The sequence below is a fragment of the Pleurodeles waltl genome, chromosome 8 (genome assembly GCF_031143425.1).
Source record: "Pleurodeles waltl isolate 20211129_DDA chromosome 8, aPleWal1.hap1.20221129, whole genome shotgun sequence".
Lineage (NCBI taxonomy): Eukaryota > Metazoa > Chordata > Amphibia > Caudata > Salamandridae > Pleurodeles > Pleurodeles waltl.
This window is the reverse complement of record NC_090447.1, coordinates 1229822672-1229838309: the sequence shown is the minus strand read 5'-3', so window position 1 is coordinate 1229838309 and position 15638 is coordinate 1229822672. Positions and strand designations below refer to the sequence as shown.

The following is a 15638-nucleotide window of genomic DNA, read 5'->3' as shown; positions in this document are numbered from 1 at the left end:
GAAAAGATATTTTTCTATATAAAAAACCTATTGGCTGGATTTGTCTCTGAGTGTGTGTACCTCATTTATTGTCTATGTGTATGTACAACAAATGCTTAACACTACTCCTTGGATAAGCCTACTGCTCGACCACACTACCACAAAATAGAGCATTAGTATTATCTATTTTTACCACTATTTTACCTCTAAGGGGAACCCTTGGACTCTGTGCATGCTATTCCTTACTTTGAAATAGCACATACAGAGCCAACTTCCTACACCTGCCCACAGCTCAAACAGACCAAAATCAAAACATAGGTTCTACATTGATGGTGGACAGTACTTCGGTATTAAAATCTTGCAAGGCAACACCGATGATGTAAAATGGTCTAAAAAATATTCCAGATTATGTGCCGTAGACACATGGAAATACCTACCCGGAGAAGCCTTCTTGAAGTTCCAGAGAGGCACGTAAACTCACTATTCCCTTTCAGCCTATGGCTAAGGGCATATCGTCCTTGACTCATGGATACACTCTAGAACCTTCTAACACCTTAAGCTTGTTATAGAGCTGGCCCTACCAGTTAGTCACTTTGAGACTGGTGCTTGACCATCTTGATCCATAAAAAATTGCTTTTCTGTAGCATTGACTGTGGTGTTAAAGAATATCGGCTACTCTATATTCTATTCCTGTGTTCAAAACCACTTTTCTGTATCTGCCAAAGGGATCCGAGGGAGGTCCCAGCTGTCCAAAATATACATTAAATAAATAAATGGGAGATCCATTTCAGTTTAGACTAACCTTAAGCCGTTTACATGTCCAATATACATAATTTCTTCCTTTTCCAAATTAAGCTTCATTCTGCTCTGTTCGAAAGGACTTTCCCAAATAGTGTTAAATAGGGGTTGCCAACCTTATCTATGAGAGCAACTTTTGATCCATAAAAATAGTCTTGAGTTACTTTTGACTTCAATAGTTGTTGCAGTCTTTACCACATCATATACAACCACAGTTATGACCACCCAGATGTATGTCATGATATCAAGTAACATAATACCGTCAGCCAAAAGTTTGCATCCAGAATACTGATTGCTTAGGCAAGTATAGATTTATTACTCATAGTTCCATTTCTACGTACCCTGAAGAGATATTTAATGGCTACAGGTACATCTTCAAGGTAACTGGATGAGGAGTTAAGAATACAAATATACTCCCCTATCTAAACTTAACCTAATGGTATTGTGATTTTTCTTATTGTTGTCGATATTCTGGATACAATGTTTTGACAGGTCAATATTTAAAATTCGATATTGTGCTGGGATGCTTAACCACCAAAACACATAAGACTGGGATACTTACGTCTGATGTAAACTATATCACTGTAAAATGTCACACAGGACTAATAAAATATTGTTAGGCTGACTGCCACTACCCAGGTCCAGTGATGTGTAGTGCTGCCTTACTCAATGTGGCTAGATCCTCTAAATTAAATATTATGCTGGACTGTACTTCTGAGAGCTACTTCCAGGGCCAGACAGTAGCTCCCGAGCTACCCAATGGAGATCCCTGCATTAAACTGTCAAGAGTGCATGTACAGAACAGGGCTTTCCAGTTAAAGCAACAGAGTTGAGTTGGTACCTCAGGTTTGCAGAAAAAAAGAAACAAAGGTTTGTCTAGAAAAGAACTTAATCTGTGACTTTCTACTCCTCAGTTCAGAGTTCTTGTTCTCCATATCAGCTCAGTACTATTGTGCACAGTCCAACTTTGAATGTGAAATATATTGAACTATATTACGATTTTAAGTTTCAATAGTAATATCGCATATTCATTGTTACTTTCAACCCCCAGTTTACTCTGAGAAATGTCAGCATTGTTCAATGTTAAATATTTGTAATATAATCTAATTTGTTTGATTTTTACAGGAGTTTGCAGCACCTACAATAGATGCACCCAACCAAGGATACATTGGTGAGTAAAAATGTTAATGCTGATTTTTCCACATTTTTTAAATGAACGGCAAAATTGTGCAACTGGCACAATGGCAAATAGGCTTTAATCTTGTGCACCAGTAAAGGTAAGAGTAAAACAAACTTTAACTCCTGGGGAAAATAAACTAGATACAATTTTAAGTTCACCAGTTGCAAGCAGGCCACCTTTGGAGATAACAATGTTAGACTCTGTTAGTCCCTTTCACTCTGCATTAAGCTCACAAAAGTAAACATGTGGACAGAATTGAGGGAAAATGCAAATTGGGAACAGATGCCTTTGGTATGGTATGGAACATGAATTCTCGACCAGTACGATCAGGCATCAGATCATCTTGATCACATAATCGCCCATCCTTGTAATAGTCCTTCCATTCTGACGGTGAGAGACTTACAGTAGCCGGATAACTGCACCCGCCATTTTAAACCTAACAAAAACATTTAGCCTTTCCTAATGACATACAAAACAGACCTGTCACCTGGATGGTACTGTTATCGAGGACTTGCACTTTGTTGGAAAAGGATGCATCTCAGTGGGTCTGTCATAGGTTTAAATATCCTTTGGAGTGAGGGGTTACTCTTACAAGCCACATTTGAGAATCGTTCTCAAGAATTTGCATCACCTCACTATGCAACAATCTAGATGGTTATGACTCTGCATACAAGTGCTGGTTTTTCTGTGACAGTTGGATGGCACGTCACTGATTATGTACATTCGTGGGCCCCTGAAATTGGTATCTGGCTCTATCTGTCTAGCTATCGTTTTGCTTTACCTTGTGTTAAATGCTGAGTGATAATTTAAGTTTTAGTGAATATTCAAGTACCTTTGTTGACCTGGGGTGTTTTTCTGCTTATGGATCTGTTCATTTTAAATGAAAGTGTTTTTATCTTCGTGATGACTGATTAGTTACTTGTGTCTCATGCTCAGCTGCATTATCTTCCTTGCTGGGAGAACATTTTCTTCTGTTGACTTTGATGTAGTACCCTTGCCAGTAAACTTGCATCTTTGATGGAGGTAATACTCTACGGCATGACCTCTTTTTAAATTAGTACCCCTTATCATCCTGCAAGTTGCAGCCTGAAGAAATATGATCACATCACCTACATCTTGATGGATTGCTATTGGCTCGGCTTGTAAGCTAACACAATTTTTCAAACCAGCTGCATCATTTACAAAGCCATTACAACCAGCACTTATGCTTGCCTTGTAGACAGGCTGGTGGTGGTTTTTGACCCAGCCATAGCTAGAGCACCCTCAGATTGCAGGCTAAGGGCCTGGTTCCGAGTGTGGCAGTCCTTTGACCACCACACTTGGCAGTGGCTGTCACATTACGAGGTTGGCGGGCAGCCCTGCAAACCTACCGCTGTCACTGCCGGGATCTTCGATCCTGACAGGCTGATGGTTGCGGAGGTCGGAATCAGCCCGGGTGGGGATGAAGTCAGCACTGCCCTGCTGATTACGACCTGGTTCTCCGCCAGCCTCCATGAAAAGACTGTCAGAGAACAGGTGCAGGGGCCACAGGGGGAGAAAGGGCTGTGCCCAGCACTGTCTAAGTGCTTACTGTCTGCTATGCACCCTGTGAGCGGCAGGGACAATGCTGCTGCCACTTTCCCGCTGGGCTGATGGGCGGAAACCAAGATTTATGCCCGTCAGCCCAGCGGCAAAATCGTAATGGGCCCAGCGGGGAGGTAGCCAGTATGGCACCAGCATCTCCGTTGGAAGCTTGGCCGACCAGTCATCCTGTCTGCCAAACTCATTATCAGGCCCTGAGTGTAAAAAAAAAAAAGATGACAAACCTTTTCCGTCTATGCACCTAGGATCTCAAACAACATCCTGGTAGACTGCTCCAATGCTGCTCCAACTTAGGAAAGACCTCCTTTAGGAACACTACATCCAATGCATTAACCCTCAACAACTCCACTTCCTCTCCTATTACTCATTTACTTTATGCATGTCTTTGGATATGTGTATCACACCAATGCAGTTTGGCTAGGTTCATGCTATAAAAATAGTAAATGCATATATACATTTGACTCTATAAAGCACCACTCCTCCCACTTGTTTGAATGCCAGCTTGGGTTCTAATCTTCTCATTGAGTTGTGGATTTTTGTTTGTAAACTGACATGTTCATTCCAGTTTTTGGTTCATCACATCCAGTTTATTCAATTTTTTTTTTTTTTTTGAGGAAATTCATACATAGGAGCTATTTCCCAATGTCCTTTTTTGCCGTTAATGTCCTCTCTATTTATTTCATTCAGACCCTTAATGAGGAGAAATATATAATTGCTTCTGTTTTCAGTTCAATCACAGAAAGCAGGAACAAAAAACGGCAATTAAGCTCTTGGTTATCACCCTTATGTGCAGTATTAACGATATTTTAGTTTTACGGATAAACTTCAGGCTCATAGTCCATGATCATTCCTTTAAAAATATTCAATATTAAGGTGTCTTGAAACAGTGTCACTGTTTTCTTTAAAATCAGTTTTTAATAGGTCGAACCCAAAAGACAGCACTAGCTGTTGGGAGGTAAAATACCTATTGTGGGCTTACCATGAACATACAGGGGCGTGCAGACCTCCCATTGCTTACCATTTGTTTTATATACTCCAGCCTATTTGAGGCTGTCTGTGTCTTGGACTGTTCATCTTGTGTTTGTCCTTCCTTGGAACATAGCTTTTTTTCAGTAACCCCATCCCTTTAGTTTTTTGTTTACCATGTTTTAGTTGACTTGCACACTTCTGCATGGTGACTCACCCTTGATCACATGATCCTGGTTGGGTTTTTAATCCTTCCTATTTGTGGAAGATTCTGTAATTTCTCCAGAAGTCATAATACATCAAAAAACATTGCAGGTTGTTTTAATGTATGATTTGTCAATGCTGTTGTGCATTTTCTGTGAACTGTGAAAAAGAAGAGTGTAAAAAAAAAAAAAACTTACTTAGCAATATGTTTCTGTCTCCTGGACCATATTACACACCTAAGTAATTCTTTAGTATCATGCTTTTTTTCCATAAACTTCCATCTTTCCAGATGTTCACAGATCTGGGATCCCCTAGTAAATGGGGAGTATTACTGTTCTATAAAAGTAAAGTTGTCCACTCCTCTTCTTTGACAACATAGGGCCAGATGTAGCAAGGCTTTTGTGCCTCGCAAACAGTGAAATCGCTGTGCGCAAAAGCCATATCGCAAAGCCTATTCCCATGTCGTGAGTCGGTAACCTGGTCCCAATGGGACCCCTTCTGAAAAAATTAAACTGACGCGTTTCTTTTTATTCGTTTGTAATGCATCTCGTTTTCCTTTAAGGAAAACGGTCTGCATTACAAAAAAAACCTGCTTTATTTAAAAGCAGTCACAGACATGGTGGTCTGCTGTCTCCAGCAGGCCACCATCCCTGTGAGTGCTGCGACTCACAAGGGGGTCGCAAATTGCGACCCACCTCATTAATATTAATGACGTGGGTCTTTGCAACCCCCTTGCGACTCGCAGATGGTGTCAGGGACACCATCCTTCATCCGGCATTGCGACTCGCAAATTGCGGGTCGCACAGACTCGCAATTTGCAAGTCGCAATGCTGGAATTTGCCACATCTGGCCCATAGTTCTGTCTTCGCTTAATGAGTGTTTCTTTAAGCACACATTATGTAAGAATTCTGCTTTGTTTCTCTAGGCTTCATCCCCTTCACGTTTCATGTTCTAAATCTATATTTTGTTGGAACTTCAATAAGAAGCGTTGTAATTCCCATGTCATCTCCACCGCAACCCTGAATCGGTATTGCTTATTACGTAGAGCAGTGCTTCCCAAACCTTTTTGACCCACGGTTCCCTTGACCTATTAGCTGTTGGGCGCGGCTCCCCATTATGTTACTATTTTTTTGGTGGGTGAGGGGATGTAAGCCTGGCCTCAGGAGTAGTTCAATTTTTCTCCCTGAAAATAATTGGGATGAAGCAGATAAAAGTACTATAATCACAGATGTAACAAAATAAAAATATAACAGTTGTTAAATAAAAAAACTCCAGAAGCATTATGCGAGAAGTGAACAGTCCTTTGGCTGAGCCAAGACGTTATTGACAAGTCTCCCAGCCAATGATTGAAAGGGGCTGGAAGAAGAAATAATGTTTGAAAGGGGCAGACTCAAAGCTCCCATCTGTATTGTAAGCAGCAATAGATTTTCTTGACAGCTGTACAGGCGAAAGACAAACCTCCCCATAAGATGCAGGTCTGTCTAGTAACCAGAAAATGCACTGAGGGGTGCATTCCATAAATGCAAAATGGTACTCCGAAAAAGGGAATCTAAACACCCCTACACTTTGTAAAATGAAAAGGAAAAAGGTAAATGCATCTCCTTGGATGCTGCACATTTTAAATTGACATGCTAACTTTGTTATAAATATAGACAGCAAAACTGAGTTTTCCTCCACTTTTGAAGAGCCACCCACTCCACACCGTGTCCCATTCTTACACTTCAGTCCAGTTAATTTAGCACAATATATTTATGAATATTGGTTTGTCGTGTTAATTACAGAAAATGGCTTCACACACTTCCTCAGTGTTTTAGCTCACATTATCAGTCAGAACAAATGACAAAATAGGCTTTTAAGAGAGCAAGATCAAATTATATAGGTGAGTTGCATAGAACTAGTTGAAGGGCAGTGCGGTGACCTGAGTGCCAGGTAGTGACTCGATCTGACCCCTTTAGACAAACGGTGCAAGGAACGTGCAGGCTTTTGCAACTCTACATCACAGCAGTAAATGGCGGCATGTGCCCAAACAAAAACACTAAAAGAATCAACAGAACACATGGAAAAAGCAACAAATCCTCCCGCATGGCTCCAAGGAAGCCATCTAGCTTCTGTTTCGGCCTAGACACAAACATGAAGTCGCAAATACCAGCTGGGAATAAAAGGATGTGTGCTGTACCGAAAGAAGTACTTGGTGACAGGAGTGTAGGTAGCTACTGTGCATTAGGTGTAGTGGTAAAGGGGCTTATTGATGCGAGGGGCCCAGTGCACTTCATTTATGGATGTTCTGTTACTGTGTAGCAAGGGAAGGAAATGGCCCTATCCAGCGTGCTTGCAGTGGGACCCTTGGCTTACCTCACCTTGCCGGGAGAATGTACTCAAAAGCCACATTAAACAACTCTCCACGCCTCCACTCCCTTGCAGCTCTCAAACACCAACCTCATCTAAAGGGTTTCAGAGTGCTTCCCGAGTATACAGACTGGCTGGGTGGCTCAGTGGATTGCATGCTGAAGAGTTCACTCACTTGAAGTGATTTTTCGTCGGTAATTCAGTTTGAATGGGAAAGGTGAACTAATGTAGTACAGTGTGCAATATGTCTGTAGGTACTGCAAACAGAGGTGGTGGAATATTTTCAGTAAGGGGAGGAAAAACTCTGAAACAGGTGTGTAGGAAAGTAGCCTCTTTTTAGCATGGTTACCCCACACGTTTTGCCTGTTTCAGTGTGTTTGACTGTGTTCATGGGATCCTGCTAACCAGGACCCCAATGATTATGCTCTCTCCCATAAAATTTGGTTGCTGAAACAACATACACCACACAATTGGGATACTGGTGTCCCCATGTAAGTCCCTAGTATATGGTACCCAGGTACTCAGGGCATTGGGGTACCAGGGAATCCCCATGGGCTGCAGGATGTATCATGCCACCCATGGGGAGCCCATGCAAAGTGTATCTGCAGGCCTCCCATTGCAGCCTGCGTGAAAGGGTGCATGCACCCTTTCCACTACAGGACACTGCACCACGTCACTTTAAATCACCCCTATGGCAGGCCCTTCTAACCCAGGGGACAGGGTGCAAGTACCTTTGTTTGAGGGCACCCCTGCACTAGCAGAGGTGCCCCCATGAACTCCAGTTCCATTTCCCTGGACTTCGTGCGGTCACTACCTATGTCCAGCTACATAATGGTAACTCTGAACCTAGGTATGTTTGGTATCAAACATGTCGGAATCATACGCCAGTACTGTTGCCAGTATTGAAAGTATGATTCCATACACTCTGGGAGCTCCTTACAGGCCTACCAGCCTTTTGGGGTTTTCCGGGCAGCCCAAGCTGCTGCCACCCCTCAGACAGGTTTTTGCCCCCCTGCTGCAGGAACAGCTCAAGCCGAGGAAGGCAGAACAAAGGATTTCCTTTGGGAGAGGGGGGGTAACACCCGTTCCCTTTGGAAATAGGTGTTATATGGCTTGGGAGAGGTAGACTCCCAAAGCCACTGGTATGCTTTGAAGGGCACATTTGGTGCCCTCTGTGCATAAACCAGTCTAAACCGGTTCAGGGACCTCCAGTCCCTACTCTGGTGCTAAACTGGACAATGGAAAGGGGAGTGACCACTCCCCTGTCCATCATCACCCGAGGGGTGGTGCCCAGCTCTCCTCCAGAGGGTCCCTGGGTTCTGCCATCTTGAATCCAAGGTTGGCAGAGACCTCTGGGAGCATCTGAGTGGCTAGGTCAGGATTTTGATGTCGGAGCCCCTTCCTGCTGGGTGGTCACCTGACTAGGTGACCAGTCTCCCTTGCAGGGCTATTTAGGGTCTCTCTCTTGGGTGGGTCTTCAGATTTGGCTTGCAAGATTTCCAGCAGGACTCCTGTGCAACCTCTAGTTTGACTTCAGCCACTGGAACCGCGACTGGACCCTCCAGGAACCGAGAATCTGCATCCATGAGGAAGGCTGTACTTGCAACATTGTGTCCATGGCTCCTTCCAGCTTCTGTAACATTTCACTGGCTGTGCATCCTCTGAAGGCAACAAGTCTTCAGTCTGCATGAGAAGGAAGAAGGAATGTCCCTTGGAGTGAAGGAGTCACTTCCCTGCATCCGCAGGCACCAACTGCAACGACGACTGGCTGCGTGGATCTCCTCTCATCCTGAGCTGCGTGGATCCTGCATCACGGGGGGTGGATCGAAGTAGACCTCTTAGTCCTCTCTGTCAGCTGTCCAACGTTGGTAGAGGTAAGTCTTTGCATTCCCATGCAAGACAGTACCCCGTGCACCACATCTCTTGCATCTGCTCCAAGGTATCTTTAGGCTCTGTGTTGCCCCAGCCCACAGCCCTCCTTCCTGCGATGCACAGCCCTCTGCATGCTTCTCCTGCTTTGTGAAACCCTACTCCTCTGCGACTCCTGCTTCCTCGTTTAGTGGGTCTCCTGTGGGGGCTGCCTCTTCTTCTTTGGACTCTCTGCCTTGCTGAGGGTCCCCTTAAGACTCCCCACTGTGGGTTGAGTCCTCCTGGACCTTAATGGTCCCTGGAAGCTCCACTTTGTGCTTCACCGCAACTTCTGCCTTTTGCCAGGGTTGTTGGTGGCTTTTACATGCCACCGACAGACCGCAATCTTCCATCTGGCGTGGGACGTCGACTGCATCCTCCAGGAACTCTTCACCTGCTCCAGGGCTGCATTCCTGACCGTCTTCGTCCTACTGTTGACCAACTCCTGCAACCACAGCTGGGTGTGAGTAGTAGCTCCTGCTCTCCCTGGACTCTTCTGTGACTTCTGGACCAGGTCCCCTTCGTTCACAAGTCTTCCTCTTCAGGAATCCACCGCTGGCTTCTTGCAGTCTTGTCCGGGTGTTGCATTTTCTTCATTTCCTTCCTTTTGGGTGGTTTGGGGAGTATCCAGTAACTTACTCTGGGTTTCCTATTCGCTACGGGGCACTGTGGTACTTACCTTTGGGGTTTCCTAGTACCGCCGGCTCCCCTCTACACATTCCGCTTACCTAGGTGGAGGTCCTGTGTTAGCATCCCATTTTTTTTTTTTAGTATATGCTTTGGGCTCCCCCTAGTGTCACTATTGTCTATTTGCGTTTGCACTGTTTTCTATCTCGTTTTATGCCTATTAGTTATTACTAGTGGACATATCTAGTATGTTGCCTCCTATTGGAGGATTGCCTCTCTAGAACTTTTTGGTAATTGTCAGTCTTATGTAACTTACGCAAACATAACAGAAGGAAGCTAAGATGCATTGCAGGGAATACATTCAATTTGAACTGAAGAGCATAAGCTAGGGGATGTACTTTTGTATCACTGTAAGATTGGTGTTCATCTGTTTTTGGCGCTCCGGGCCAGTTTTCATGGCGCACCGGGTTGCTGTGGCACATACATTGGGAACTGCTGACATAGAGTGTTATCCCCACTGCACATTTGTCCCTTTACCTCTTGGTTCTTCCCGAGTTTCAGATACACACATGTGGATTTGTGGATTGTGCTTGATGCACTGTTAAACCAAAACAAAACACTTCATGCCTCTAAGCTCCCTAGGAAGGCCCGGAATGTGTCCTACCTAAAACCAGTATTCAGAGATCCCCGTTTTCAGTGGAAAAATGTGATGTGCCCATTTTGTGTTTTGGGGCTTTTCCGGTTGTGGTCACTAGGTATATCCACACAAGTGAGGTACCATTTTTATCGGGAGACGTTGGGGGAATACTGGGTGGAAGGAAGTTTGTGGTTCCCCTCAGATTCCAGAAATTTGCATCCCCGAAATGTGAGGAAAATTTGCTTTTGTTTTAAAGACAAATTTTGAGATTTGCAAGAGATTATGGGTAGAAAGAGTGCGGTGAGAGCCACACAAGTCACCCTATACTGCATTCCCCTAGGTATCTCGTTTAAAAAAAATTACAGGTTTGCTAGCTTTCCCTAGGTGCCGGCTGTGCTAGGGCCCAAAATCCACAAACAACTCGTCAGTTTTCAGTAGAAAAAAGTGATGGGGCAACGTTGCATTTTAGGGTGTTTCCTTTCATGGACTCTAGCCCGACTCACACAAGTAAGGTACCATTCTTATCGGGAGACATAGGGGAACACAGAATAGCAGAACAAGTGTTATTACCAATTTGCGCCTTCAAAATGTAAGACAGTGTGTACGGAAGAAGTAATATTGAGAAATGCCCTGTACTTCACATGCTAGTTATGGGTCCCTCCAAATTCAGATATGTGCAGATAACTGTAGGAAAGTACCATCTTGCCTGGCATGTTACCCCCATATTTCACTGTATATATGTTGTTTTAGTCTGTGTCACTGGGACCCTGCCAGACAGTGCCCCAGTGCTCATAAGTAGGTGCCCTGTATGTGTTCCCTGTGTGATGCCTAACTGTCTCACTGAGGCTCTGCTAACCAGAACCTCAGTGGTTATGCTCTCTCTGCTTTCCAAATTTGTCACTAACAGGCTAGTGATCAATTTCACCAATTCACATGGCATACTGGTACACCCATATAATTCCCTAGTATATGGTACTGAGGTACCCAGGGTATTGGGGTTCCAGGAGATCCCTATGGGTTACAGCATTTCTTTTGCCACCCATAGGGAGCTCTGACAATTCTTACAAAGGCCTGCCAGTGCAGCCTGAGTGAAATAACGTCCACGTTATGTCACAGCCATTTACCACTGCACTTAAGTAACTTATAAGTCACCTATATGTCTAACCTTCACCTGGTGAAGGTTGGGTGCAAAGTTACTTAGTGTGTGGGCACCCTGGCACTAGCCAAGGTGCCCCCACATCGTTCAGGGCAGATTCCCCGGACTTTGTGAGTGCGGGGACACCATTACATGCGTGCACTGTACATAGGTCACTACCTATGTACAGCGTCACAATGGTAACTCCGAACATGGCCATGTAACATGTCTAAGATCATGGAATTGTCACCCCAATGCCATTCTGGCATTGGGGTGACAATTCCATGATCCCCCGGGTCTCTAGCACAGAACCCGGGTACTGCCAAACTGCCTTTCCGGGGTCTCCACTGCTGCTGCTGCCAACCCCTCAGACAGGTTTCTGTCCTCCTTGGGTCCAGGCAGCCCTGGCCCAGGAAGGCAGAACAAAGGACTTCCTCTGAGAGAGGGTGTAACACCCTCTCCCTTTGTAAATAGGTTTGAAGGCTGGGGAGGAGTAGCCTCCTCCAGCCTCTGGAAATGCTTTGATGGACACAGATGGTGCCCATCTCTGCATAAGCCAGTCTACACCGGTTCAGGGATCCCCCAGCCCTGCTCTGGCCCGAAACTGGACAAAGGAAAGGGGAGTGACCACTCCCCTGACCTGCACCTCCCAGGGGAGGTGCCCAGAGCTCCTCCAGTGTGTCCCAGACCTCTGCCATCTTGGAAACAGAGGTGTTTGTGGCACACTGGACTGCTCTGAGTGGCCAGTGCCAGCAGGTGACGTCAGAGGCTCCTTCTGATAGGCTCTTACCTCTTATTGGTAGCCAATCCTCCTTCCTAGGTAGCCAAACCTCCTTTTCTGGCTATTTAGGGTCTCTGCTTTGGGGAATTCTTCAGATAACGAATGCAAGAGCTCACCAGAGTTCCTCTGCATCTCCCTCTTCACCTTCTGCCAAAGGATCGACCGCTGAATGCTCAGGACGCCAGCAAAACCGCAACAAAGTAGCAAGACAACTACTAGCAACCTTGTATCGCTTCACCCTGCCAGCTTTCTCTACTGTTTCCAGGTGGTGCATGCTCTGGGGGTAGCCTGCCTCCTTTCTGCACCAGGAGCTCTAAAAAAATCTCATGTGGGTCGACGGAATCTTCCCCCTGCAACCGCAGGCAACAAAAGACTGCATCACCGGTCCTCTGAGTCCCCTCTCAGCACGACGAGCGTGGTCCCTGGAACTCAGCAACTCTGTCCAAGTGACTCCCACAGTCCAGTGACTCTTCAGTCCAAGTTTGGTGGAGGTAAGTCCTTGCCTCCCCACGCTAGACTGCATTGCTGGGTACCGCGTGATTTGCAGCTGCTCCGGCTCCTGTGCACTCTTCCAGGATTTCCTTTGTGCACAGCCAAGCATGGGTCCCTGACACTCTAACCTGCAGTGCACAACCTTCTGAGTTGTCCTCCGGCGTCGTGGGACTCCCTTTTGTGACTTCGGGTGGACTCCGGTTCACTTTTCTTCTAAGTGCCTGTTCAGGTACTTCTGCGGGTGCTGCCTGCTTCTGTGAGGGCTCCCTGATGTGCTGGGCGCCCCTCTGTCTCCTCATCCAAGTGGCGACATCCTGGTCCCTCATGGGCCACAGCAGCATCCAAAAACCCTAACCGCGACCCTTGCAGTTAGCAAGGCTTGTTTTCGGTCTTTCTGCGTGGGAACACCTCTGCAAGCTTCTTCGCGACGTGGGACATCCATCCTCCAAAGGGGAAGTTCCTAGTCCTCTTCGTTCTTGCAGAACACCAAGCTTCTTCCACCCGGTGGCAGCTTCCTTGCACCCTCAGCTGGCATTTCCTGGGCTCCTGCCCACTCTCGACACTGTCGTGACTCTTGGACTTGGTCCCCTTGTCTTACAGGTACTCGGGTCCGGAAATCCACTGTTGTTGCATTGCTGGTGTTTGTTCTCCTTGCAGAATCCCCCTATCACGACTTCTGTGCTCTCTGGGGGTAGTAGGTGCACTTTACACCTACCTTTCAGGGTCTTGGGGTGGGCTATTTTTCTAACCCTCACTGTTTTCTTACAGTCCCAGCGACCCTCTACAAGCTCACATCGGTTTGGGGTCCATTCGTGGTTCGCATTCCACTTTTGGAGTATATGGTTTGTGTTGCCCCTATACCTATGTGCTCCTATTGCAATCTACTGTAACTCTGCATTGCTTGCATTACTTCCTTTTGCTATTACTTGCATAATTTTTGTTTGTGTACATATATCTTGTGTATATATCTTGTCCTCATACTGAGGGTACTCCCTGAGATACTTTTGGAATATTGTCATAAAAATAAAGTACCTTTATTTTTAGTACTTCTGTGTATTGTGTTTTCTTATGATATTGTGCATATGACACCAGTGGCATTGTAGGAGCTTTACACGTCTCCTAGTTCAGCCTAAGCTGCTTCGCCATAGCTACCTTCTATCAGCCTATGCTGCTAGAAACACCTCTTCCACACTAATAAGGGATAACGGGACCTGGCACAAGGTGTAAGTACCTCTGGTACCCACTACAAGCCAGGCCAGCCTCCTACAATAACCACTGCTTCTAAACTCCATATCATGTGCGTGTTTCAGAAATACATAGCTTTCCTTGATAACTATTCTTCACTCTTTATATTTGACCAAATGAATTGTTGTACGCCCGGTACACAATGAAAAACCATTGCAAGGTGCAGGTCAGTTATTGTCTCTTGCTACATAGGGCTATTGCTGGACCTACAAGGCCTATATGTCCCCACAACCAGAAGGTTCCAGTGGAGGCAGGGGTATATTGCTTTTGAAAATCTGCCATAGTTAGTAGAAGTTACAGATGAACATGTAGACACAAATAGCTGTTTCTTTCAACTCCATTTCAATATTTCTTTATTTAAACTAAGGTTTTCCTATAGAAACTAACAAAGGATCTACACAAATGACCCCTTGCTGAATTCGGCATTTTGTCTAAAGTTTCCTAAATATATAGCTTTCCAGGCTCGACCATTGGTTTCACATCCAATTCTACCACTAACTAGAAGGAGGAGGGGGGCGGAGCTTGCCCGGCTACAAGATGGCCGCATTGTAGTGAGGCTCCGCCAGCCACCGTAAAATCCGTTCACAATCCTACATGTCACATTCGAATTATGCTACCAAGTGCAATGCCAAAGACAGCTACGAGGTGGAGGCACATGCGAATGCCCTTTTTCCCCGAAAGAAAAGGAAGTACGGGAGCCCTGTAGAGCGAATCGCGTCGGCGGCTAGCCGAGAGAGGGACGCGTGGTGTACCGCGGGTGCGGACAAGAGAGAGGGGGCTATACAAACTATTCGGCTGCGCACAATCTACACACGCATATAGATTTTTGGCTAGTGGCTCGCCGGTTGCTGTGCAGCCTAACCCCGGAAGCTCCTTGGCCTCGAACATATTCAGACCACTCCCCAGTACCAATACTGTTGACAACTGGTACGATAAAGGCTCCTCCATTTTCATGGAGGTTTCCTCCCTTTTCGCTTCTGGATACTGTCTTTAAAGCCGAATTGGCCTCAGAGATCACAGAGTTCTTTCGGATTAATGAGGGTTCCGTACCCGAGGCAGGCACGGTATGGGAAACCTTTAAGGTGTACATCAGAGGGATCACCAAAACCAAACATGCTGGGGTGCTCCAATCGATTAGGCGCCGGCTCCAAATACTTGAAAGTGACTTATCAAAACTGGAGCGAGACAACGGTGACACCGCAGACGCTAACGTGTTGAGCCAAATTTGCGCTAAGATACAAGAATACCAAGAGACAGCTCACGCAGAAATACAACACCTGGGTAAACACGCCACAGCCCGAATATACGGGGAGGGAGAAAGACCGGGGTCAGTACTGGCAGGATTGATACGTCCCCAGCGAGGCAAAAACACAATTGAAACCATACGATCCGAGGGGGGAGAGGAAATAAGAGACCCTGAACGTATAGCTGATAGATTCAGAGAATACTATCAATCATTATACTCCTCCAGGGTAGACCCAAGCTCGGATTGTAAGGAAATGCCTCCTTGGCATGGTTGCCCCCTGACTTTTTGCCTTTGCTGATGCTATGTTTACAATTGAAAGTGTGCTGAGGCCTGCTAACCAGGCCCCAGCACCAGTGTTCTTTCCCTAACCTGTACTTTTGTATCCACAATTGGCAGACCCTGGCATCCAGATAAGTCCCTTGTAACTGGTACTTCTAGTACCAAGGGCCCTGATGCCAAGGAAGGTCTCTAAGGGCTGCAGCATGTCTTATGCCACCCTGGAGACCTCTCACT

The 15638-nt window shown here is 45.8% G+C and overlaps 1 protein-coding gene across 1 annotated transcript in view; it reads left to right on the top strand.

Moving 5' to 3' along the window:
• EXOSC8 (exosome component 8) overlaps window positions 1-15638 on the top strand; it is a 293056-nt gene that overhangs the window by 73812 nt on the left and 203606 nt on the right. The window contains exon 5 of the mRNA XM_069205514.1: window positions 1903-1948. Within this exon, the coding sequence (XP_069061615.1) occupies window positions 1903-1948 (46 nt within the window). The remainder of the gene's footprint in view (window positions 1-1902; window positions 1949-15638) is intronic.